The sequence below is a fragment of the Danaus plexippus genome, chromosome 27 (genome assembly GCF_018135715.1).
Source record: "Danaus plexippus chromosome 27, MEX_DaPlex, whole genome shotgun sequence".
In the NCBI taxonomy this organism is placed as follows: domain Eukaryota; kingdom Metazoa; phylum Arthropoda; class Insecta; order Lepidoptera; family Nymphalidae; genus Danaus; species Danaus plexippus.
In genome coordinates this window covers 3,090,788-3,115,925 of record NC_083555.1, presented here as the reverse complement: position 1 = coordinate 3,115,925, position 25,138 = coordinate 3,090,788, and the positions used below count along the sequence as shown (strand labels likewise).

Below are 25,138 nucleotides of genomic sequence, written 5' to 3'. Positions count from 1 at the left end.
ACCTTAAATTAACATCCAACACCACAACCAGACTCGCTGGGCTAATGGCTTGATCTACACTTTGTGGACGCCCGAATTTCCCAGAGATCGACATTGGATCCTCTCCTCTGGTTCCCAAGTGGCATAATCGAGTGTCCCTGGGATTATTCACAGAATCTCATAGGTTGCTCGTCCACTGATTGCCGATTACTGACCGAGCCTTCAATTTTTGTGTCCTACCTAGCTCAAATCACACGATAACTATTCAAACTAATATTCCCTCGAATCACACAATAACTGTTCAAACCAAAATTCCATAGGCTGCATCAGACAACATTATAACCGGATTAATGGGTTTGGTGCAAAACTTTGATGAGTGGTAACTATTTCGGCAGTCGATGTTTTAGTCTCGTACCAAAAATTATACTACAACAATATGTTTTTAATAATTTTTTATTATATTAATATTTTTATGCGTACAAAGGTGTGTCCCCGGCTTTATTAATTCTATTCCATAGGTTTCGCGTAGCAAATAAAACAAATATTATACAGCAATTATTTAATTATGCTCTTCCTCTTCTCGAACTGTCTTTTGATCAATGACATTTTTCTCTTGTGAGATCATTATTTTTATTTCTCTGAATGTTGCGATATGCTTTTTCGTATTCAGTGGCCGTATAGTTAACTTGCTTCCGACTGTCAAAAACAAAAAAAAAATCTATGGTAGTGTCTATGGTATATTGGATATAAATTTTCAATATCATAATTTAGGTTAATAATTATAAAAAATCTTTTATAACTTTACTATATTTTCTAATTAAAGTGAACAGTATGTGTTTAATTCGAAAAACATCTTTATATCTTCGACTTTTCTAAATGTCTAATTTAATACATTTCATATCGAAATAAAAATATATTTTACTTAGGCTCGGGTTTAATTGTTTTGAGTGTGTTATGAAACATGTATTATTAATTTTCATAGAATAAAAAAATATTATAACCCTATAAAATACCTCAACATTGTGACATTGACATTGACAGCTCATTGTGCAAGAATCTTTAGTTTTAATGACAAACTAACCAATGTTGCCATATCTTAAAATAAACATATGTATGACAAATATTGTTCATGGCTACTAGAAATAAAAGAAAAACTCCTTTAAAAAGAAAATACACAACTTCCCCTTAATTGTTGAAATTTTAGTTTACATTACTCTTCATAATTCACAATATACATGTTAACGATCTACAAAAATTTGTGTAAAGAAACGTGAGTGTTGAAAAATTATTTAAAAATGATAATTTATAATAAGTATTGATGATAATAACTAAAATTCTGTTATAAATTTTAATAGTTCTCTCAATGTTTGAATAACTCACTGATGTTGGTCCCATCAGATTTTAATATCTTGAAATAGTTTGAGGTCGGTATTTTGACAGTTATTAAGTTGTAAATCCTCTCCGACCTCTCTGCGGACTTATATGAGAACTTTCTTAGGAATGGATTCATTATCTTTTTGTTCGGCAGAAACGGTTCACCGTAAACCTGAAATGTTATGAGATTAAATATATATATACTGTTTTAAACAGACAATGTTAAAAATATTAGGTCAATGACCTGGTCTATTTTTGGTGAAAAAAGCAAAATAATGTCAATAAAAAAAAAATAAAGCATTCATATGTGGCTAAAAATAATATAAGCAGAGAAAAATACTTAGAAAGTATAACTAAATATTTGATAGAAAAATTTTCGAGAATTCTACGGGAATTTGTGGAATAATTCATTATTATTTCAAAATACTTAAATATAAAAATTAATAATATGTTGTATCTTAACCTATATATATATATATATATAACTCACCCGAACAAGTTCAAATGTTTCGTTGTCCGATATATTGAATTGATTCTTCATAATGGATTTTACTATCTGAAATCAAATATATGATAATCAATAGGCGATTAAATTAATTTTAATTAGAAAAATAATATTTACAACTCACTTGCGGCATTAATGGAGATAGTTTCTTTATGTGCTGTCTAACTTGTATCGCAGCCGAGGGATGTCTATTTTTGTCAAAATCATAGCTGTTTATATGGTCCATGATCTGAAAAATAAAAATTACATACATTACATGTGTCTTACACACCGCTGCATAGTGAATAAATCTAATCCAAGCAATGGAATACCTTGGAAATTATTTTGCACGAGTAATTGTGGCTCAAATTCATTAAATTGGTACATGAGGCGCTTTCATCTGAATGAAATAAAAATTTTCTTATTAATATAATATTTGATGTGTTGTTTTACTTTTTATTATAAAAATTATAATTTGAGTTTTATCTAATAGTTTAAAAGCTTTTAAACTACTAACCCATGACCTAACCCTCAATGATCTAAAGAGCTTCAACATGTATGTCAACATTATAATCGGTCAAACATTCCGATTATTTAAGAAACTTTTAAAACCTTGTAAAAAATTTTAATATTATATAGTAATTATATATGTTTGTATAGTAAAATCATACCAGGGCATTCGACAATATATTCGCAGAACTCTTTTTCATTCAATTCAGTTTCCGGTAAACCCATTTGGAGCTGATAATTCATGTAAATGTCTTTAATTAGCTGGATGTCGCTACTGTGAGGATAATGATCCCGGTAGCACTTGCTCAAACCGTAGCAAGAATCGAATTCTCCTTGACTTTGCACTTTTTCTAATTTTTCATATACCGTCTGAAATAAAAATATCATTAATGTAAAGCTAAAATTTTAATACTATATATGTTTAATTTAAAATTGATTTTCATTTTTTCCGCCTGTCATCACGGTTGGTGTATAGGAACCGAAACTATGTAGATAAAAAATTAAAATTCAATTAATATAACAATAACTTAGTTTCATTTTATTATGAGTATTTTAATTTTAATAATTTAAAGAGTTTGAACACAACTCATTAAGTAATTAATTTATATGCAACCAACAATTTTAAATATTTTTATAAAATACAAAAATAGTTACCTGATACAGCGTTTTCAATAAAAAGTGATAGGTGGAGCAGCTCAGCTCATACAGTTTGGTGAATTTTGATAACATTTCCATAATTATTTGTTCATGAGTAATAGATAATACCTGGCATAAAAATCAAATTGGTAAACAAAGTTAGAGAATCACTATAAGAATGTATTAACAATATATATATATATATATATATATATATATATATAATTAAAGGAACCTATATTTTTTATACAGAACCAAATTAAAATAACACTTTAGATACTTATCCAGTCTCACTATGATAGTTAGACATGCAATAATGTCTGTAGTTTAATCAAATGATATCAATTTGTGATAAATTAGTATTCACTAAGAGAAAACAACTATTTTGTTTATGTATCCCTAATTTATACAGGTTATTAGACAAACTGCATTAGATATTAAATTGAACGAAGTTTATATTACATAAAAACCTGTTAGTAATAAATTTTCATTACAGAAATAGTAATTAAGGGCTGATAATGAAGTTGAATAAAATTATTATGAAGCTTACCTGTGCGGGTGTGAAATTTAGTGGAATTTTTAAAGCCTTTCTTAATGTGTTTGGAATTTTCTTGGTCTTTTGTGGCATTTGTATCTAAAAATATAATACATATAACGCACTATTAATTCTACATCCAACTTTGTTATAGTTATGAAAAGAATACGTGAATCTCACAGGACACTCACATTAATGACATTTTTCGGCAAAAATGCTTGCAGTTGAAATGGAAATCTAGTTTTATTGATAATTTCTATTGTTGAATGCGTTTCCAAATTTGGTGACAATTTTAAATAAAACGTCTTTGACTTCGTTTTATGAGTCGCGCTAAATGCCTCGAACTGTCCGTTCAAAACGTGAGCCAATTTCCTTATGAATTGCATTAAAGATAACTAAAAAAATTAACCTTTTCTTATTATTTTACGTAAACAAAATTTTTTTACATTTTTTGAACAAAGATACCTTTGGAGGTATTCCTCGAATCCCAATAATAGACATTTTATTAGTGTTTTTCACTTAAGTTTTAAAGACTTGGTTTAAATTACTTAACATTGAATGTGATACAACAACAACAACAGTTCATAAATGCAATAAACATCTTTATTTCAAATGACAATAATCGAAGACTGACAAGTAACATTGTGTTGTCGTTGATAAATTAATTCAAAACTTTTTAAAACTATCCTTTCGTCATTTTTATTACTTATAAAATATAAATTATTTAAACTGCTTCTTCAATCAAAATATCTAAAACGTCTTAAGTGCTTAGAAGGCCATTTTCCATTAAAAATATCTACACTTTTTACAATACATTTCTGTCTTCGAAGATAACATCACTTTTTATGAAATATAAGTAATTATTTTAAAAGTTACACTCTTATCAAGAACGGTATAATTTAAATCTTTATAAAAGCAACGATAATTGATATTTCTTACTGAACCAAATTTTCCAATTCAAATCCTTTAGTTGTGACCGTCAGCGGTGGAGGTAATTAATTGTTTGACAAAACGTAATCAATAATGAAAATAATATGTCAGTTTGACTTTGACGAAACAACAATAATACAATTTTAATGTAAAATAAACGTAAAATGTTATGAGTTAAGCGATGCTTTATTAAATATAACATTATATCGGAAAGCTATAGAGTGAAAGTTTATGTTTAGTGAGGATTTTTTTGAATTATCGTATTTACTTTCTTCACTGGTTACATTTAACTTCGCATCGCAATTTGCTTTGGTGCAATTATAGTTTAATTTTCTGTTACTCGTTGTACAGAAATAAAATGGTGAATGTTATTATCACAGGCCTTCCGTATAACGTAACTATTTTATGGTAAGATCTGTAAGTTTTAATAAATATGAAAATTTAAAAACATATATTTTTTTTTAGTTAAGAGTGCATAAATTCATCGACTTCCTACTTTATAATATATTTCAAGAAAATATTAAAATCAATGTTAATTACGTGTGTAACGATGGGGATAAGGCAAAACTATCACTAAGCATGAGGTCAAATGAAGCCCGTAAAGTTGTCAAATTCTTGGACGGGTACGAATTTACGTCTCGAAGGTTGAAATATCCGTTACATTGCTGGAGAGAAAACGGCCCCTCAGATATAAACAACGCTGATGACTCCCAACCATTTTCATATCTCCAACAACCCTCACAAATCACTTTAAATGCACCAGATGAATTACAGGCCATAAATGTAAGGAAAATATGAATACTTTTTTAGCCATTGATAGATTAGTATTAGATAATATATTTTAAAAGGTATTCCAAGTTGTATCCTGAATTTTTTCTAACAATACTATATTTATACTAAATTATTTTTGTTGTCGTCTGAAGATCAACAATATTAATGCGGTAGAATTGCATTATAATACTACTTAGAATTTTGGCAATTTTTATTTCTTATTCTTACTTGAAATATAATATATGCACTATTGTTGTATAAATTAACTTTGGAAATTTTCTAAAAAAAAAATTTTAAGTGCAGCAACATGTGCAGTCAATCACATGTGAAGCCATATGAAATACAATGTTTATGCCCATAGAAAATTCTAGAATAAATTAATAATATCCTATTCTGGTGTTAAAGTTTCATCAAAATCAGCTTAGAGCGTTCTGCATTTATAATATTAGTACAATTTAGTAAGTATCGGTATTTCTTAAGGTGTTACAAACACATTTCTTTTATACACAAGCTAACAAAAGTGTGCATATATATAAAAATTAAGAGATTTTGTTTAACATTTATTATAGTTTTGTTCGTGTGTAATCTGTGACAAAATAAAAAAGTAATTAATGAATTTGAATTATTAAGTATTTATAACTTACTATTTACAGCGTCAGATACAATTGATTAAAAAACAAAGAATTCTTATAGAAGAGGAGAGCAAGTTACTTATAGAGAAGAAACGACTCGAGATGATTCAGGTTAGTTCAATAATATTTGTGGGATACATATACATACATACATATATATATATACTACAGAAACATGAATTGTAACATTGTTAGTTTTATTTTAAACCTAACCATTGCTAAGTGAATATAATTTGCATAGCCTTCATATATGTACATATATATTTTTATGAGATGTACGAGATGATTCATTTAAATAAAACTAATATTTTCGGATTACTACGAATTATTTTATTATTTTAAAAATTACGTAGGTACTACACGAGATCAGAGATCTCATCTCGTTTGCCCGTGATCACGGTTGCTGCGAGTAAACCGAAACGTCGGGAGTATATAGTTTTTAAAATAATGAAATAACGCGTAGTAAATCCTAAAATATTAGTTTTATATATATAAATAAATTTATTATAATATGAATCTTTAACGTTTTAAAATTAACTACAAAGATATTACTTGTTTTTTTTTCAGAATCTGGGGCCCAATGATCTTCATAAACTATGCATGTTGTATCAGAAAAGTAACAGTAAAACTGAATCAGTCACTACTGAGATTGCGCAGGAACCAACTAAAGTACCCGAATTTATTGGACCGTGCAAATTAATATTTGGCGAAATGACACAAATAATAAGATCGAAAGTTGACAAAAGATATCGCCTCGCCTTCATGAAATTGTTGCGTGCTAACGTCAGAAAGCGTTTGTTGTTCGCTTTAAAGGACGAAGCGTATATGTCTTCGAAGGAGATATTTGCTTTTTATAGAAAATTCTATCCCAAAGAGACGGATGAAAATCTCGTTCAAGAGCTTATGGATGTTGTTTTAGAAAATCGCAGCAACATGCAGGTAGCGGATACGGGACAAAAAAATAATAAAGGTAATTTTCGCACTTTCATTATTACCGCCATCTTGATAAGTTTTTGATATAATTACATTTAGAAAATATTTAAAAATAGAATATGGTAAATATAATAAAACATAATTGTCTATTCGCTCAAATTTCAAAAATAAATGAATGATATTTTTTTTTGTTGTTTTATTATTATAGGTCTAGAGACTTAGAGCCCTAAATCTAGTCTGTAGACCTCGGTCTAGACTTCAGTGAAGTTGCTACCCACCAGTTGCTTTCTATCAAGTCTCTGTTTCAATTCAATGTGTAATATATTTTTAAATGCTTACCTAATATTAGATTAGTTCTATTCTATAGTCGAACAAATCTTTGTATACCAAAAACAAATTTACGTCGCCAAACCAAACAGTTAATTTCATGTATTTGAATCACAATAGAAACGGTTTTAATTTGTTACAAACTCGTGGTAGGCGTGATATTTGCATTAATTTTCTTCCGATCAATTAAGTGTACACATATTAAATAAATGTACTTATCTGTATATGTTGTCAGGATTTCCAACAGGCGTAAAACCTCACAAAAGCAGAATGACTGATAAAAATGATGATATGATTTTCTATGAAGATGTGAACACAGATTTCGAAGACGGTTTCAGATTGGATACCGGTCCAATACACAGCGGATTGTGTTTCAAAAACATGCAAAATACAAACGACGGCGTGTGCTGTGATTTTGATGTTCAAAATGCTAATGAAGACTACGAAAGATCATACGAATATAAAACAAAAGATTTAATTAAATGTGACAATGAAAACGAAGACTTTGAGGACGAATATGTAAGGGAACGCAAAGATAATTGTATGGCTGCGATCGATCAAACGGCAACGGAAACGGCTCTTACTGACGAATTTGATATAGAAAACGATTTAGACGACTGGCTCGAAGATGATAAAGATAAGGTAATTACATAAACACTATAACATTATCAAAACATTAAATAAAAATGTTACAATAAACGTTTTTATGCTTTTTTAATACCCGGTTTTAATTATTGAAAGTGTCAGATTAATATTATATATAAAATAAAACCGTCTCGTATTGTCCCTATCAAGTGTCAAATTAGTTTTACCGCCTTTTTGATTAAAATGACATTAATTTAGGGTTGCCATTGCAATATATTTGTATAATTTACCACACGATCACATTTTCAACATTGTATACATAGTTTTAAATTTTTTCATTCACATATCTTCTCATATGACAATATTAATGTATATTTATGAATAGAAAACTTCTAGTTAGAAGAGAGTATTTATTAAACAATTGGATATATATTTTTGGATGTATTTTTCAGGACAACTCTGCTGAGGTAGTGAAGATTGAATAAAATTTTCTATTTAATTACATAATAGATATACGGAGCTATTATGAGAATATTTTTTGTTGTATAATTCATAGATCTCATTCCACTACTAACTGTTGAACAGAATAAATTATGAAGATAATAAAACATATTTAATAATTGTGTTTTATTAATAAAACCCTGGAATATATTAACAACGCTATTATTTAGAATAAAAGCATATATATATTTTTGTTACATATACATATATGTCTATATATGCACACACACATTATATATATATATATATAAAATTAAAAATCTTCCAAGTCATCTTCAGCGATATCGTTAATTGAATTTAGCAGATCATCTATAGATTCCGTATCAATTTCTTTGCATATTTGTTCCTCAACTTGATCGTTCTCCATTAAGTCGGAATCCCTATTATTATTTGATGGATCTATTGTTTCTGTGACTTCATTCCTTTCATCAATTATTATATCTTGAATACTGTTTTGTTTATTTAAATTATTATCAGATTGAAGCGTTGCGTCTTTGACTATATTTTCTTCATACATTTCATCTTTACATTCAGAATCGGTTACTGTATTACCGGTACTGTTTTGTGAATCATCGTTAACTGAAATTGTTTTATCTTGTATTTCTGTTACTGTATTACTATCTTGATTGTCACTAGAAATTGCCAGTGAGTCGTTTATTTGTGCACTCTCTTCATCTGTATTAGAATTTAATGTTGTTAAATTTCTATTTTCTTGTGAATTTTCAATATTATCATTAGCTGGTGTTGTGAGTGAATTGTTAATATTTTCAGTGACTTCTTCAGTTTCTTTAGCTTCAGACGTATCTTCTCTATCACCGGTTATAGAGTCTCCTGATGTCATATTTGTCACACCTTCCTCAATCTGATCCGTTGTGTTTTCCAAGTTAAACGACTCGTCATGTATACAAACCACATCATTTTTATTCTCTATGAACATAACATCTGGATCGTCTTTATCTTCAAGACTTTTATCTAATTCTGTCACCGTTAAGTCTATTTCTTCCATATCTTTGGACGAGTCATTTTTTTCAGTTTGATTCGCACCAGTATTTGAATTGTTAGCTTTCTTCGCCGTTGGCCCCGTTATATGCAGAGGTTTTATTTGTATTCCTACATTATCACCTTTAAAAGAAAAAAAAAACAAATTAGTGATTTATTAAATTTATAATAAGATATTAGATATATGTCTTTTATTTGAATTAATTTTAGCAAAAAGTATTTATAATATTTTAAAATAAAAAAACTACAAACAGCGCGGGTATTCTGTGTACTCGCATCTAAAGCATACACATTACACATTGATTATTTTGTTTGAGAAATTAAATTAAATTATACATTTGTAAATTACATTTATATTCAAGAATAAAATATTATAAGTAACCTGGTAGATTGACTAGTGTACTATATTTCAGAAAGTTTCAAGAATTTTTTTCTCAAACTACCCACGAAAACAAAGAAATTACCAAATGTAGCTGTTTGTAGGGCCAATATTTTGTCGTAGTTTTCGTATGAGTCACAATATGCTATGAACATCTTTGAATTATCAGATTTCTTGAAGCTAACAACTCCGTGTCTTTGAAGGAACGCTTCCAGCACGTCACGTTTCGGTGGTTTCGGTGAAAGAAATATACGGACACACAGACCGCTTGTTATATTCAAAACACGTTTCGTCACTTGCAATTTTATTATCTGTAAATCATCAATATAATCATATAAGAAAATTATTTAAAAAACTTCATATGAGTAAATTTTTTCTCGTGTTAACAAACAATTATTATTAATTATGAGATTTTTTTTTTATATCAAAATTTATTATATAATGTTAGAAGAATAGTTTTTACTATAATATATATATATATATATATATATATATATATATTATAAAAGAGGTAAGACTAAAGTTAAAAGTGCTTTACTCTCATATTTATTTATTTTAATATTATTTTCCTACCTTCTTGAATTCATCAACTGTGTTTGTCAATATTTTATTCCTGACATTCTCTTCGTCCGGATCATTAGATGGCTCACAGGCGTTCATATACTGAAAGAAAAAAAAAACAAATTTATAGACACTTTCCCATACTATAATTTTCAGTCTACAGAATATATAATATTCAAAATTGAGATTATCAATAAACATCAAATTATTTTATAGCAAATATATATATATTGTGTTGCGATGACTTTATTTAATGTATATATATTATCTGTGGATTTATTTGCAAATTGAATTTTTTTTTTTTATATTTTATATGGCACAAGGTATGATTTACAGATCCACGCTACTTAAAGGGCACATTTTCTTTTTATATGTGGTTATTTGAGTACATGCTATGTCTTACACATTGGACCAGTTGTTCAATTTCATCGTCAACAGCTTCTTGTAGTTTTGGTTCCATCTTGTAGAAGTCTTCTTGGTATTCCAACACCTCATTCTTTTTTAATTCTGCAAACATTGTTTTGATTATTGTAATTAATTACATCGATTTTTAAATATTTCCAACCATACCTTTTCATTTCAAGGTATTTTTAAACTACCCACGTTTTAAATCAAGTTTTTTTTTTTTATATATATCTTAACAAGATAAAAAAAAAAATATGCACTCACTTCTGAATTGTTTTTTATCTGAAACAATTAAATTTTTATTGCATTACTTATTATATTTAAAGTTAATTGCTGTTGACAACGTTAGGATCGGATATTAAATTATTACCTGCGTTGGGATATTTTGGTAATCTTTGGGCTTTTGTTCCCTGCGATATGACTTTATCAGTTGTCACATGACTTTGATTTGGTAAAACATATCTCTGTGCTCCTTGCGCTGTATTGTAATTGTCATAAATACCTACAAAATATAATAATAAATACCTACTTAAATGATATCTAAGATTTTTGTTTCTATTAATTCAAAATTATTTTTTTCGGATATACTATTCGTTATTTATTATTTTAGACCTACATACGTATTTAATTTAAGATTAATTTTCATCTCGCCTGCCCGTGATCACGGTCGCTGCCGTAAAAGTAACCGAAACGTCGTCAGTGTGTGGTTTAAATTAATAAAAAAACGTTCAGTAGATCCGAAAAATCTTAGTTTTGCTCAGAAAAATGAAGGTATTTTTGCACTATTTTTCATAACAATTACATGAATATCTCTCCACCTACTTGGTTTTGCTGCAGTCGCCGATCTAAATCTTAGATCTCGCTGATTCATTGAGTTATCATTATTGGGAACTGGAATAGATACTTAAAATATATTTCTTACTGCAATATATGAATTATTAAAGAAAATTGTACATTTATATATATTTTTTTCAAATTTTAACACGTTCCTATGTCAAAGTTTTTTTAGAAGGAAAATAATATATAGATTAATCATATAAAAAATGATATAATATGGGTGTTGCTTTATAAAATAATATACCGAATAGAAAATTCTCGTTTAAGTGTCGAAAATATTAGGCTTTCTTTTCAAAAAGTCATATGCATGTTTATCAAATGTACTTAATAGTGGATCTCGCGTGGTCTTGAACTTATATTTTTCGCCTCAGAGTAACGCTATTGTATAGGAACACTAAATTTATACGAACGGCAGATATATCAATGAAAATAGACAAAAGAAGCTCAAAAAAAAAAGTCATGTATCTTGAATGTAACGTAATGTGAGAGATATTTCGCAGGGTGAGACATTTTTATAATAAATATAAGGAGAAACGAATCAGTCAGCTTAGAAATAATATTTCGTAAAAAGTATTTGTGTTAAAGGAGCTTTATTTTTAGAGGTTCTAAAGTAACTTTAAAGCCCAAAGTTGCAGATAATTCTGTTCCGATTTTTCACTTGTTCCAAGTTAACTATCACGTGGTTCACGTAATGCGCAACTACTTGGTGACACAAATTTTATGTCTAAATCAGTCGCAATAACTTAACAAATATATGTGTAGGCATATATATAATCAAGTTAAAATATTGATAAAGACCAAACTACAGTTAGTATGAAGACGTAAAAGGAGAAAATCTCATAAATTGCAAAAATAAAAGTAAATTTGAATGTTAGATTTAAGATAAGAAAATCCTTTAGTTACAAATATTTCCGGACTTGTTCCGCGATATGTGCTTCTTTTGTAAACTGGCATCATAATTTTTTCATCGGGTTGGAACAAATTTAAGCAAAGTTATTTTTAACCTCGAGAATTACTTTAATTAAAATACAGGCAGATCCATGGCTTAATGAACATTAGCTTTGAATGGAAATGTTCTATGACACATGGAAATACAGAAAAAAGATACCTTGAATTGGCAAAAAACGTAAAAATTTTTGCAATCCAAGGCGTTGTGGGTCGACTGCTGCTCCTGACTATCAAAGTGTTTAAAGAGAATTGAATATCCATTTCTCAGTATACATTACGTGGAACATCTTTTATGATTTTACCAGCACTGGTTTTAACCATCTGGTGAGAGGTGTCCCGCCATATAGGGACAGTACGCAAAAAAATACCATCCAGGCATATTCTTCGACTTGAAGATATTGTCGAAGTGAACAATATGCCTTTTAGTTACGGCGAACAGGGAGAAATATGTAGAAAAATACGGTATTGGATTAAGAGGGATGGAATTATACTCGGGGATTCCTAAATGTTCACTCACCAAAGGAAAAACAGGTTTTCTCTGATATGATCAGCCGCTTTAAGCTGATTTTCTATGAGAGTGAACCATTTCAATGGATACAACAGCAGCTGAAGGTATCTAGACCACAGCTAAGCTCGACCAGCACATTAATAATTTAAATAATTTAAAAAACGTTACCTGATCCATCAGCATTCTCTTCAATTTCGCGTTCTACCTTCTGCATGATAGCCTTGAAGAATGGAGTGTCATTGCATTCATTGAATTTCATGCGATAACTAGCCAATATGTCGTTCAAAGATGTTACTATTTTGTCCCCCAATATAACATCCAGCCGGGATGAGACACACTCCCTTAGCTTTTTGAGAAGGATTTTGAACACATAGTTGTCGATCTTGCTGGTTGACCCGTTCCTAATGATTTGTTTCGCCAGCAACGTCGCACTTTGGCTGCGCCAATTTGCGACGCGCAACATCATTTTTTGTGGATCTATTTTTGTTGTTGCGGTATTTTGTTGTTTGGGATTCTTGTTAACCAGCGCGATGTTATTTATGTTTTGATCTAATCGCGGTCTCTTTGCCGGCATGACACTGGTAGCACACTGTGGTACTGGAATTGGTTTAGCCTGGTTGAATATCATTCTGTGGCTAGTTGCCTGACCCCCGAAACCGAAGCTAGCAGCTGTCCCGAAAATATTGCTGTTAGACTTTGAAAAAGTAGAATTTTCGGGGTCGCTGCTAAACGTTGTTGCAGTCACGTTCGGTGGTTTAGACCAGATACTAATATTTTGGTCTGGTTGAGATTTGTAACGTTCATTCCGATCGAATTCATTTCCTCTTTTACGATCGCTACGATCGTAAGTACTCCGCTCTCTCTCACGTTGCCGTTCGTGGTAAGAGTCACGGTCACGATTCGATCGTGTTGAACGTCTTTTTGATTCCGTATCACGCCTATCATCCCATGATCTATCACGAACACGACCTTGTGATGGCTTTCTACCATCACTGCGATCACGATACGATCTTCGACTTTCCCATTCGGAGTTCATTTTACCATCAGCCCTAGAATTCCGCTGGCTGAAGTTACCAAAACTTTCGTGACGCTTCGACGGCGGTGATTTATTTTCCCGATAATTAGTTTGGTTGTCGGGACGTCTGCTGTTAGAAATATCACGATCGTTTTGGTAACTGTCGTAAATCTGCGGTACGTTTAAAGATGTAGGATCTTGTATTTTGTTCGCGCACAGTATATTCATGGGGTAGGACCATTGATTTAATGCTTGATATTCAGATGGACTGTTTTGGAATGGCTGTTGGTTAGAATTTGATCGCGTGTCTTGGGGCTTGTCGTGGTTCATAATAGTGCTCTGTGAACAAATACAGCAAAAATCTTAACTTCAATCAATCAGAAGCGTGAATGATACTATCAAACATCCACGGCAGTGGACGTAAGATTGTGGTGTAAAAGATCTGCAGTGTTTACAACTATTATAAATTTCCATAGTGGATTCCTCTGATAGGATTTTTTTTTTTGAATTTATGCCTTGAAAGATTCTAGGACAAGAGTGGGAGGTGACACAGTCGACGGCACTTTTGCCTGACTGTAGCAATAGCTTTTGTCAACTAATGCCTCATTACAACTTTTTGTGGCTTTTACATTCGCAAAATTAATCCGTTCTAATTTTAACGAACACAATAGCCACATAAAATATGCCATAAAAATCTGACGTGAATGCCACAGCATTTCTAGAATCACTGGTACTAGTTGCGCTTTTCCATGTTTTTGGGTGCATCTTTTAAATACAATCGCTAATCTGTCTTCACTAATAATTTATTTTAATGGTTAATTTATACAACATGGCCCAAACTATACCATAAAATAAAATACATAAGAAGAAAAACGATCTCAGTACCTTTTTTTTATCTTTGCAATCTTTGGTGTAATGATCTTTATACTGTATAATGTAGATGAACAAGAGACGAATATTTTATTAAACTAGCAGAAGCTTTCGCAGAAGAAGTAATTATAGCAGATTTTTTTTTTCACTAAGTTTTTTGCGTGCACATTTAAACGAAAGTATTTTTTTCTGATACTTTTTCGTTTCGTTTAAGGGCTTTGAAAAATCTGATACAATTATAGTAATTCAGATTTCAATATTCGAGTCGAAAATTCAGGAATGCTGTCTACTTTGTAGCATTACATGAATTTTATTCATGGGTACACCATGGGTGTATAGGTATATTGAAATCTCTTACCATCAACTAAGAAATTGGTCAATATCAAAAAAATTAAAACCATTGGTACATTTCCGGGTTATTTTTTTGGCTGAAAGTAAGTTAGTTATGTGCTAAACATAGCGCTTACATTTTTATAACTTTGCCAGCATCATAATAGCACATTTCTGCCAACTCTGTAATCCCTGTGTTTGAAATCAATAGTTTAATATAGATTGATGAGAGGTTGCAAAAAAATTATTCTGGTGAAACTAACGACATAAATTACTATATATATAAGTAGTAAAAGTATATATGTAGTAAAAGTAATAAAAATGACAATGCAAAAGTTTGTTTATTTAAAAACACTTACATATGGGACTACTAGAAAAAAAAATTCTTGTATAATAATGCAAAGAAAATTAGCTAATGATAGTACTTTTAAACTTTTTTGAATGCAAGTAAAACCAGGGCACTCATTTATAGCAAATAGAAACTATCGTAATCCCCTGTAAAATTTAAGTTCAATAGCATTTTACTACAAAGAAATGCAGAATTGGTTCCAATTTGGTCTGGTTTGGTTGTTCAACCAAAATTAATGCTTTCACCAAAATCAAAAGACTATAATTGTTAATTCACTATAATGTCCAAGGAAATGCTAATATTCTTAATATTGTAAAAAGACGAAATTGTAAGTTTCAAAAGTTAAGAATATTAATTTCACAAGTAAGCCAAATAGATGTTTAACATTATATAACAAAATAACTGGAAAAACTATTTGAAATTAACTTTTCAATGAAATAAATCCTTATAACTTTCATTATATACAGCCACAATGAATTACATATAAAAATCAACGGACAAATTTTAATACACATTTAGCCGCTCTTGGTCCACAGCTGGACATAGGCCTCTCCTAAATTGTAATAGTTCAACAAGAATTCAAGAAAGTATTTATATGGATATGACAAATGACACATTTAAGATTTTTTTATATATATATACTATAATAGATATTTTATTGGACAAGATAAGCGGACATTTATAAAAAAAAAGTTTGTTCATATAAACATACAGAGCCAACATTTATAAGGCCATATACGTGGACAGAGCATGTTTAATGAATTTTCATTTAGTCATAAAAATCATTTAGTAAAAAAGACAATGAAAATAAAATTCATGCAAGTTAGTAATGTTAATTCCAAAATGTAAAAAAATATTTAATTCATGATTTACTTACTGAGACTTGAGTCATATAATAAGGCATGTTGCTGAAGTTAACTCCCATCATATTCGATGATTCAGGTTGTAGAGGATATTGTATCGGAGCTTTTAAGGCTGGTGGTTGCAATCCCGATGGGATTATGGTTTGGTAAGACTGGGATGTATACTACAAAATGCACACATAACATTTTATATAATAAAAATTTAATATAAAGTACCGGCTATTGTTATACTATCTATGTTAAAACGTTATTAGAGATATCTAAGACTTTTGCGAGTATTTATTTAAATGAAACTAATATTTTCATGATACTACGCGTTATTTTATTATAAAAAAAAACTTGTTGCTGCAAAGTAATCGAAACGTCGGGAGTGTGTAGTTTTTAAAAAATGAAAAATATTGCGTAGTAATCCGAAAATGTTTCATTTAGTCTTAGTAAAGTTTTAAGCATCAAAGTAATGAAATATTATAACAATAAGTAATGCGAACCTTCTTTTGTCGTACATCTTCCACATAAAGGACACGATTCTTATACAGAGTGCCATTCAATTTTCTCATCAATATAGCCGCATCTTCCTCCTCAGCTAAACCAACTGTAATACGTTTTCTGTTGCCCTCATCTAACAAGTTGTCTAGAATAGCTTCGCTCAATCCACATTGATCCTGTATCAACTGCTTAATGTCAATATATCCCGCCTGAAATTAAAGTTAAACCCTCAAAAACAAGTGCAAGATATATCACTGGATTTTGCTTATAAGTAATCCTTACTTCTTTCGGTAAATTATGTATTATAAGAAGCATTATGCAACTCTAAGAACCTAAATTTGTTAAAAATTTTAGTTTTAACGTATAAGTAACTTTTTACCCAATTGGTAAAATGTAAATGCTTTCACACATATAACAATATGTTAAATTGCCAAATGTTTAACAAAACGCAAAACTCAAAAGAAATCTAGGTGTTGCCAAGTAACAGAATTAATGTTTATGATATCTATTAAAACTTAAATTATTACTATAAAATGAGCAATAACGAGGAAAAAATCTCCAGTTTATTTATTTAAAGCGTTAAAGTCATCAGTGTGATATGAAAGTGATTAGAAACTTTAAACAAGTTGACTTGTAAAAATTCTTTCTAATACCTGCCCCGCAAACCCTAAGTAAAAGGACTTGCCTCAAATGGAAAAAAGAATTAGAGTGAAGATTTAAAAATATTACAACAAAAAAAAAAATTCTCCGTGTTAAATTTAATCAATTAAAAAAAAATGAGTTACTGATCGATTTTTTTTTTTTAAATTGGCAATTCCATTAAATATCTTCATGCACTTGTCAACTTTCAAATTACAATTGAAGAAGTCAAATTTGACAGTCTTGCATTGGATTGCACTGATATTTTTCAATTGCATTGACTATTCTAGCGATTATCGATTTCATGTATATTAAGTAGTTGAATCTCTTAATAGATGCATTTCTTTAAAAATAGTTCGGCAAAATGATGATCACAATATATGGGTTACCTGCTACTGTAAGTTTATATTTGAAAGGTCGATTTGGTTAGAAAAATATTTTCTCTGATTATCATATCTGGTTCCAGATTAAGTATCAGGATTTGAAGATATTAATTAGTCGGGAATGCAATATTAGCGACTTTATACTGGACTATCTCGTCAGTGATGGTGATGGCACTAAAAAAGTGAGAGTCGGCTTGGCGGACGATGCCGAAGGCAACCACCTTATGAAATATTTAGACGGTTATCGCTTGTCTGGACATGTCTTAAAACTTGTTCCAGTTGGCAAATCTGCTGTAAGTTAGAACCATAATAATTTACGTAAAGAGTGAATTTTAAATATGAGTAGCTATCAACAAGTGGTTACATTTTCGTAATAATTAATCAAAAAATTTATATTGTATCTACAGTTGATTACAAAAACCATTATCTAAGGTCTGCCTGTTTAGTTTATACTTTCAGTGAAAACATTATTTATCTCTGCTACAAAATATATATAACATATAAGAAACTAATATCTTTAAAAATATATATTTTACAGACCGCAAACAATCAACCACAAACATATCCACCGAGGGGTAATTTTTCACATAGTGACTATCCCAATCAGACTGCCAAGACAGTAGAGCCTAAACTGTCTTGGTCGGGAAATCAATGGCCGACGAATCCTGTTCAAAATACATACAACTACCAACAGCCTCAGGCTTTAAACACTCAGTATGTGCAATCTGTGAGTATTTTTAAGCAATAAATCCCTATTTTTAGTTTTATAAGTTAAATTTTGTTTATTAGAGAATGAAAGAATGGAAAGAGTAAAGAATGAAAGAATTCCCTTTGGGAATGAAAATCCTTGTTTGTGTTCAAGCAAAGGAAGCTTATTTGACGACGTTTTTGACTTATTTTTAGTGCTATATGGCATAATTAGTACTTTTATATTGTGTTCTGATATTGATATATAATATTCATAGTGTTTTTGTGATATTTTTTAATTTGTCTATTGATATTTATTAAAAGTTTTAATATATTAAAATTTATTATAGAATTTTAATTTAGATTCTCAATATTATTAAATATTAATAATCTAAATTAAAAAAAAGTCTATATATTTTTTATACTGCTTTGGCGCCTTATTGACACTGAAATTGTGTAATATTTTCCAATGACAATGTTTTTATTTAATAAAGGATTTCTTTGATTATGTTGGGATATATACATATTAGTAAATTTTTTTTTTTTTGTGTATGTAGCATGTTTTTTTTATAAGATGAACATTATAGTGCAATGATTGGGGAAGCGAAAGCCAGGATACAAGTCTTTATATGAACACAAAAAAATAATTTTTTTTTCATAAATACATATATTTTTATTTTATTTTATAACAATAATGATTATTATATCTGTATAATATTTTTTTTTTTGCATTTCATATGTTTAGGGCAATTCATTTCATAAACGAAAATAAAATAAACTTTCATCAGGATGTTTCACATCAGCCGAGGTATGTGTGACCCCAAAATTCATGACTTTATTCACAATAAACTTATAAAAGCCCACAAAAATGAATATGTCTTACTGCTAAAAAAATAAGCAACCAGAGTATAAACAAATATCATGAACATCATTTCCACTTGATGTGAATTGCCCTTACACAATATCTGTTTTAAATAGCATGTTATTTAATATTATAACTTTCCAGCAATCCACTCAGCCGGCCAAGCAGTTTGATACGCGGGAGATATCAACTGCAAACCGAGCGCAGTCACAAACAAATGTATCACAGAACTATAGTTATCCAAGTAAAACCAACTTGATAAGTCTAGGGGTGAGATATTTTGAATTGTGTATATACATTAATATATATATATATATATATATATATATATATATATATATATATATATTGCAAATCTTAAACTATGAATAAATTAATTAAAGAAATATAATATAATTTTGAGATTACTCAATTACTCAGTCATAGTAATGCGATATATTAAAGTTTAATTTAAAACCATTAAAAAAGTATATATGTATCGACTATAAACACTTTGTAAGTGACTATTTGCAGCCATAGCGATATTAGAAATGTGACATGAATATTTTAAGGACTGAACAGATTTTAAAGAAATTTCCTAATATAAGTAGACGTGATCACGGATAACTCTTTAACGTAACGTGTCACTGCCTGTACAGAGTTAAAAACTGCGTCTACTTAGATAGTTTTTTTATTATTTTTTTTTCTTCCCACCAGCCACACAGAAATGTTACGTCACTTCCGACGAATGTTCCGGATGCGTCTAATCGTATCCAAGCCAACAGATATCCGGGTTACGATGGACCTGAAAAGCCTGTAAGTTCTAAGGTGTTAAAAGCAGACATACAATCCTATTGATTTTCTATAGTTTTAATATTCGTATTAGAGTAAGTTTCCTTACAATATATAATATGTTTCTAAAAACATACATCATTTATTTTAGAAAACGAACTAAATTAAGGATGTTTCAAATATATATATATATATATATATATATATATGTGTGTGTGTGTGTGTGTGTGTGTATATAAGTCTTTAAAGTATATACGGAATCGAAAAGTTATTTTAGTGTGATAACATGTGATAAGGTTTAGTTGGAATTAAATAGTTTAATTGAATGGTATGGCAAAAAAAAGGTGTAATCAACTTTGATAAAACTACTGAAAAGTTAAGACTAAGTCAAAATTATATTTCCATATATATAATGTATGGTTAAAACAAATTTCAGGTATTGATTATGAAAGAGAACTTCCGAGGTCCACAGTCAAATCAATTCATCAGCACACAGACGGTTAATTATCCGAACCAATCATGGTCGGGGCAGGTATAACAAGATATATATAAATATAAAATATAATAATAATTTACGGACATTAAAATGTGTTTTTTTTATATATAAAAAGCAGGTACAAAAACCATACGAGAAACATTCACAAACATTTGACAAAAAATATAATGAGAGAAAATATCCTCAGAACCAAACCGCCACGGATGTGACTAAAGACAGTTTTAAATATGATCGATCGGGATATCAGAAGTATCCGGATGAGAGACGAAATTCACCCAACAGACAAAACGATCGTTTATCCGTTCGGAACATTGAACGCCAATCCGATCGACATGTCGCTAGACCATCCGATCGAGATTATGATCGGTCATCTGACCGACACATCCGACCATCCGACCGTAATATAGATCGATCTTCCGAGAGGCATGTAGACAGATCTGGTCGAAATATCGATCGGCCGGAAGGAAATATTAGTATATCATCAAATCGGAACGCTGATCGACCGTATGGTCGTGATATCGATCGACCAGCCGACCGAAATATCAACAAACAAACAGGCATATCAAGAATATCACCTACAAGACAAAGACAAACACCAGTATCTAGAATCGATGACAGGTTTTCACCAAGTAGAAATCGTCAACAATCACCTCGAAGAAGATTATCTCCATTAACGAGGAAAGAAGAGTACGCTAGTAGAAGACCTTCCCCGCCAGCAATAACACCGGGTAATTATTACTTTTCATTATAATATATGAAATATAATTACTTATGAAAATATAGTCTTAATTTTTTATTTTTCGATGATATGCGATTTTTTTTAAATAGTTATTATAATTCGTATTCGTTCACAATTTTATCAATGAAATAGTAACAAAAATCCAAATATGCCTACTACCTTTATTTATAATAATAATTAAATAAAAATAGAAAGTAGAATAAAAGTTCATAGGAAATTAGCAGGATTTTAACTTGTTATCACTGGATTATCGCGTTTCATTGTCTTTCCAAACTAAGCTATCGTGACCGGCCTTAATTTTGTGAATTATTTTTATATGTTCTATTTGCTTGAATGTTAATATCATACAAAAATTATTTATATAATATAAATTTCAAATTTATTTTATAAATTATGTAATGTTCACAGTGGATAGACTGGCAAGTCGTCAATCTCCGACAAGGCAGGCCGGGTGAGTTTCTTAACAGTCATTCTATTTATTACGATTTAGTTGTCAATACAATTCTAAAATTTTCCGACATTCCATCTATCTATCGTGAAAACCTGACGAAATAAGTTACATTCGAATTATTCATATTAGTTCTATTCGTGGATTATTGAAGCTCCTGTTTTAATGAATGCCTTTTTAATAATATTTTAAAATGTAACAAAGTTAAAATTACAATGCATATATTTTTAGCACTTTCCGTTCGATGTTCTAATAGATTATTTTGTTATTAACTTCGTGTATTTGAAACAGTATACAATTTAGGTGGGGCGATACGACAATAGATTGAAATACTTTAAATTTTAGTACTTAATAGTGACGTTGAAATAAAAAAAAATATCAAAAAAATCTTAATATCACAATAAATAAATCAAAATAGAACACCATTTGTAAATATCGGGTCACTGACCTGGGTTAAAGCGGCTGCAGAGTGTCACGTGACACGTGACACGAATGAATACCAAGCGATCATTTAATTATTTGCACAATTTAGATATAAAGGTTTTTAATAACAATTAAATTTGTATACATCTTCCGATTAAAGTTATTTTTTTTTATGTGGACCAAAATACAGTACAAATAATTTTCTATAATTGCGAAATTTAGGAACAGATTTTATAAGCTCTTGATGATAAGTTTCCGTCCGTCTAGTTTTCACCTTAAATTTTGGGCCACTTTGTATGAGAGTTTTCATATTTCTGTATCTATGGTAGGTCGAGCGAAGCCTACAATTTAGTTCTTCACTACGAAACCGCAAAAAATTCCATGAACCCCATGTAAAGCCTAATTTTAAGGTTAATTTGGCTCACTTTTGGAATCAATTATCTATTATGTGAAGTAAATGTGTTTCGGCCATTGCATATTTCTGTTTATTCCGGATGAAGTTGACATTACTCTAGACATTTAGCGAGAGTTTTAGTAAAAGCGACTGGGCAACGAGGTATTCACACCTATTTGCAGTCTTTGAATACATCTTGGTATAGAGTTATGTGCTTTGAGAAAAATCTCGTATAATTATTAAACTAAGCGATACTTAAAACCTTTTTCCTTGTAGGTAAGGAAGTTTTATAGTCGGATACGCGTGGGTTCAAATATCGGCGTATCGTCGTATCCATATAGCATATATTTTTTAATTACATATTTTGTATTTTCAGCATACACTTTTGCATATTAAATTTCGTACAAAAAAGCTTACATACATTATAACGAAAATAAAATCTAAAAGGTATTCTGCCAAATTCACTTTAAAATAACTATAGAATTTTCTTTGATCAAAGATATAAACAGTATTGCATATAGATAACTTCTTCGTCTAGATATTCACCACGTCGCACAGACAAGCCCAGGGAATTTAACGAAAATAGAGTCAAAGATGTCAGACCAGCTTATGAGCCACAGGTAAGTTATTTGCAAGAGAGGGTACATTAAAATGTATTCTCAAAAACAGGTGTTATATTGAAACACCGATATATACAGTTAAGTCTGATTTTGATGTGTAATTTGTTCAGATTTGTAAAATTTATATATATATTTTTTGGTTTTTATTTTTGGTATGTGTTAAAATTATAAGTTGATTGTTTTTATTTTATTTTTATGCATACGTATAGCAAGGTTTTATCATTAAAAGATGTCTGAATCAGTGGTTCCAGGTTATAATATTTGGATTTATATAGAAGTTTTTTGTTTAACGTTATATTATAGAAAAGATATTTATCTTGGTTTGTGTTTTTAACAACAAAATCGTCGAGTGTCAGCAGTGTTTGTATTGAAAAATCAAGAACTCTCTTATGGCTTAAGTAAATTTGATCTGGGAGACAAAAGAAAGAAAATTTTATTGATCAACATGGAACCACACTAAAAGTTGAGGTTCCTAGTGATTGGATTTTGAACCGTTAAGGCCACGTGATTGTTTTTCTGACTCCATCATCAATTTCTGCCGAATATTGTTGTTTTGATGAAGGGTCTATTTAAAATGGCCGCTTTCGTTCCTGATAATTGACATCTTAAGAAGATACATCATCATGATTCCATACTACGTTTTGTTTTGAACAATTCAAAGCTACACAATTGTCTAAGAAAATTTTGTTCAATTTGTAGCTTAGTTCATACGGTTTTAATGAGAGACATAAACTCCACTTGGAAAGGAACATAAACTACACTTGGAAAGGAACATAAACTACACTTGGAAAGGAACATAAACTCCACTTGGAAAGGAACATAAACTCCACTTGGAAAACTTAACGGATGTTATTTGGAAGAACATCAGTGTTATTGAGGGCAATTAAAGAAATCAATAGATAATTAGCAGACAAACTTAACGAGCGTTGCTTCCGTTATGTCTCCAGAAAAGCTACTCTGATCCTGTTTCTACCCACATATAATGAAATCTAATTTTGTTCGCGTATCGTAATCTAAACACGTTTATTGTTAGCTGCCGAAATAAAATTGCTTGATATAAATGGAGTAGAAGATACAGTACATTTAAATTCCTTCATTGAACAAATAACTATAATATAGAAATATTTAAATTTGTTCGAAAAGTTGAAATAATAATTTTATTGTTATAACCAAGTATTGAAAGCATATGTTTGTTTCTTTTGGAAAGCAGTAAAAGTCAAGGATGACTGAACGAAATTTTATGTCTCGCTCAGTGTTGCATGAACGACTGTTCTGGATAACAGTTCGGCGGAAAATCTTCATCAGACTTCGATGGTTACCTTAACCTTGTCCACAACTCTTAGCGTTGAATCGTTAAATATAAAACATTATCCAACGTTTGATTTGATTCATCTACAGAATGAAAAAAATATCCGAACAAAGGAAAAAGATTTGTTCATTCCAATACGCTTGATTTGATTATTTATAAATGGACATCATGGTGAAGCAAAAAAGATTTAATACATAGAGAAATCTCTTTTAATTTCAAAGGGAAAATTATAAGAAAACAAACATATTTTTAGTATTGTAATTTTGAAAGAAAAACAAATGAAATTTTGTTAATTAGTGCAAAGAAATCGCAGCACCCGAATTTTTTGCAACGATTCATGAAAATAAGGATTTTTAAGTCATTTTACCAGAGGCGTGCACAAAGATTTGGGGTAGGGTAAGAAGAATATGTTCGGAAAAAAAATACAAGTTTTCATCATAGTTTCCTCCTCTCAAACATTGATAATAATGAGATCTAATACTTTCATGACTATTCATTTAAATGAAACTGTTATTTTTAACCGGCTGTCGAGATGTGTGCCGTGACCACGGTTGCTGCAAAGTAACCTAAACGTCGGGTGTATGTAGTTTTTAAAAATAATTAAATACCCGTAGTAATCC

General features: G+C 30.0%; 4 protein-coding genes across 10 annotated transcripts in view; 2 read left to right on the top strand and 2 right to left on the bottom strand.

Annotated features, from left to right (window-relative positions):
• Positions 1–523: 523 nt before the first annotated feature.
• LOC116775503 (uncharacterized) lies at positions 524–4,141 on the bottom strand. 3 transcript variants are annotated; one of them, XM_032668384.2, is made up of 10 exons: positions 3,984–4,141; positions 3,710–3,913; positions 3,534–3,617; positions 3,002–3,112; positions 2,509–2,716; positions 2,170–2,237; positions 1,983–2,087; positions 1,844–1,909; positions 1,360–1,525; positions 524–675 (listed from the first exon to the last, which is right to left on the bottom strand). In XM_032668384.2, the coding sequence occupies exons 1-10, from the start codon at positions 4,017–4,019 to the stop codon at positions 539–541; spliced, it is 1,185 nt and encodes a 394-aa protein (XP_032524275.2). In that variant the 5' UTR covers positions 4,020–4,141; the 3' UTR covers positions 524–538. The 3 variants fall into 3 exon arrangements, with proteins under 3 accessions (XP_032524275.2, XP_061380993.1, XP_061380994.1); XM_061525009.1 differs by lacking the exon at positions 3,710–3,913 and having other exon boundaries at positions 3,984–4,128; XM_061525010.1 differs by lacking the exon at positions 3,710–3,913 and having other exon boundaries at positions 3,928–3,985.
• A 433-nt stretch (positions 4,142–4,574) lies between these two features.
• LOC116775502 (uncharacterized) lies at positions 4,575–8,316 on the top strand. 3 transcript variants are annotated; one of them, XM_032668382.2, is made up of 6 exons: positions 4,575–4,842; positions 4,914–5,231; positions 5,873–5,962; positions 6,419–6,821; positions 7,347–7,753; positions 8,149–8,316. In XM_032668382.2, the coding sequence occupies exons 1-6, from the start codon at positions 4,807–4,809 to the stop codon at positions 8,179–8,181; spliced, it is 1,287 nt and encodes a 428-aa protein (XP_032524273.2). In that variant the 5' UTR covers positions 4,575–4,806; the 3' UTR covers positions 8,182–8,316. The 3 variants fall into 3 exon arrangements, with proteins under 3 accessions (XP_032524273.2, XP_061380992.1, XP_032524274.2); XM_061525008.1 differs by having other exon boundaries at positions 4,578–4,809; XM_032668383.2 differs by having other exon boundaries at positions 4,578–4,856.
• Positions 8,309–17,194, bottom strand: LOC116775501 (uncharacterized). Its single transcript, XM_032668381.2, has 11 exons — positions 17,030–17,194; positions 16,750–16,956; positions 16,276–16,425; positions 13,003–14,188; positions 11,364–11,432; positions 10,912–11,043; positions 10,806–10,823; positions 10,540–10,643; positions 10,149–10,238; positions 9,661–9,886; positions 8,309–9,319 (listed from the first exon to the last, which is right to left on the bottom strand). Exons 1-11 carry the CDS (start codon positions 17,060–17,062, stop codon positions 8,451–8,453), a joined length of 3,084 nt encoding a protein of 1,027 aa, XP_032524272.2. The 5' UTR covers positions 17,063–17,194; the 3' UTR covers positions 8,309–8,450.
• Positions 17,195–17,618: 424 nt separating this feature from the next.
• The window catches only part of LOC116775729 (zinc finger CCCH domain-containing protein 13-like), a 16,247-nt gene continuing 8,727 nt past the window's right edge, over positions 17,619–25,138 (top strand). The window contains exons 1-9 of one of the 3 annotated variants that reach the window (XM_061525139.1): positions 17,619–17,783; positions 17,853–18,062; positions 18,308–18,496; positions 19,463–19,588; positions 20,015–20,113; positions 20,526–20,621; positions 20,704–21,313; positions 21,733–21,775; positions 23,128–23,209. In XM_061525139.1, the coding sequence (XP_061381123.1) occupies positions 17,751–17,783; positions 17,853–18,062; positions 18,308–18,496; positions 19,463–19,588; positions 20,015–20,113; positions 20,526–20,621; positions 20,704–21,313; positions 21,733–21,775; positions 23,128–23,209 (1,488 nt within the window). In that variant the 5' untranslated portion in view covers positions 17,619–17,750. Of the gene's footprint in view, positions 17,784–17,852; positions 18,063–18,307; positions 18,497–19,462; positions 19,589–20,014; positions 20,114–20,525; positions 20,622–20,700; positions 21,314–21,732; positions 21,776–23,127; positions 23,210–25,138 lie in introns of all 3 variants that reach the window. The other 2 variants (XM_032668703.2, XM_061525140.1) reach the window with 2 other exon arrangements.

What these genes read in the sequence shown, in the direction of transcription:
- LOC116775503 (XM_032668384.2), bottom strand. Translation starts at nt 4,019, where the DNA reads ATGTCTATTATTGGGATTCGAGGAATACCTCCAAAG. An exon ending in TAAATTTCACACCCGCACAG is followed by an intron (nt 3,113 to 3,533) that starts GTAAGCTTCATA and finishes TTTTTATGCCAG; the next exon opens with GTATTATCTATTACTCATGA. An exon ending in TATCTCCATTAATGCCGCAA is followed by an intron (nt 1,910 to 1,982) that starts GTGAGTTGTAAA and finishes ATTTGATTTCAG; the next exon opens with ATAGTAAAATCCATTATGAA.
- LOC116775501 (XM_032668381.2), bottom strand. Translation starts at nt 17,062, where the DNA reads ATGCTTCTTATAATACATAATTTACCGAAAGAA. An exon ending in AGAGAATGCTGATGGATCAG is followed by an intron (nt 11,433 to 13,002) that starts GTAACGTTTTTT and finishes TATCTATTCCAG; the next exon opens with TTCCCAATAATGATAACTCA. An exon ending in TTGAACAACTGGTCCAATGT is followed by an intron (nt 10,239 to 10,539) that starts GTAAGACATAGC and finishes TTTTTCTTTCAG; the next exon opens with TATATGAACGCCTGTGAGCC.
- LOC116775502 (XM_032668382.2), top strand. Translation starts at nt 4,807, where the DNA reads ATGGTGAATGTTATTATCACAGGCCTTCCGTATAAC. An exon ending in ATGAATTACAGGCCATAAAT is followed by an intron (nt 5,232 to 5,872) that starts GTAAGGAAAATA and finishes TACTATTTACAG; the next exon opens with CGTCAGATACAATTGATTAA. An exon ending in GGGACAAAAAAATAATAAAG is followed by an intron (nt 6,822 to 7,346) that starts GTAATTTTCGCA and finishes ATATGTTGTCAG; the next exon opens with GATTTCCAACAGGCGTAAAA.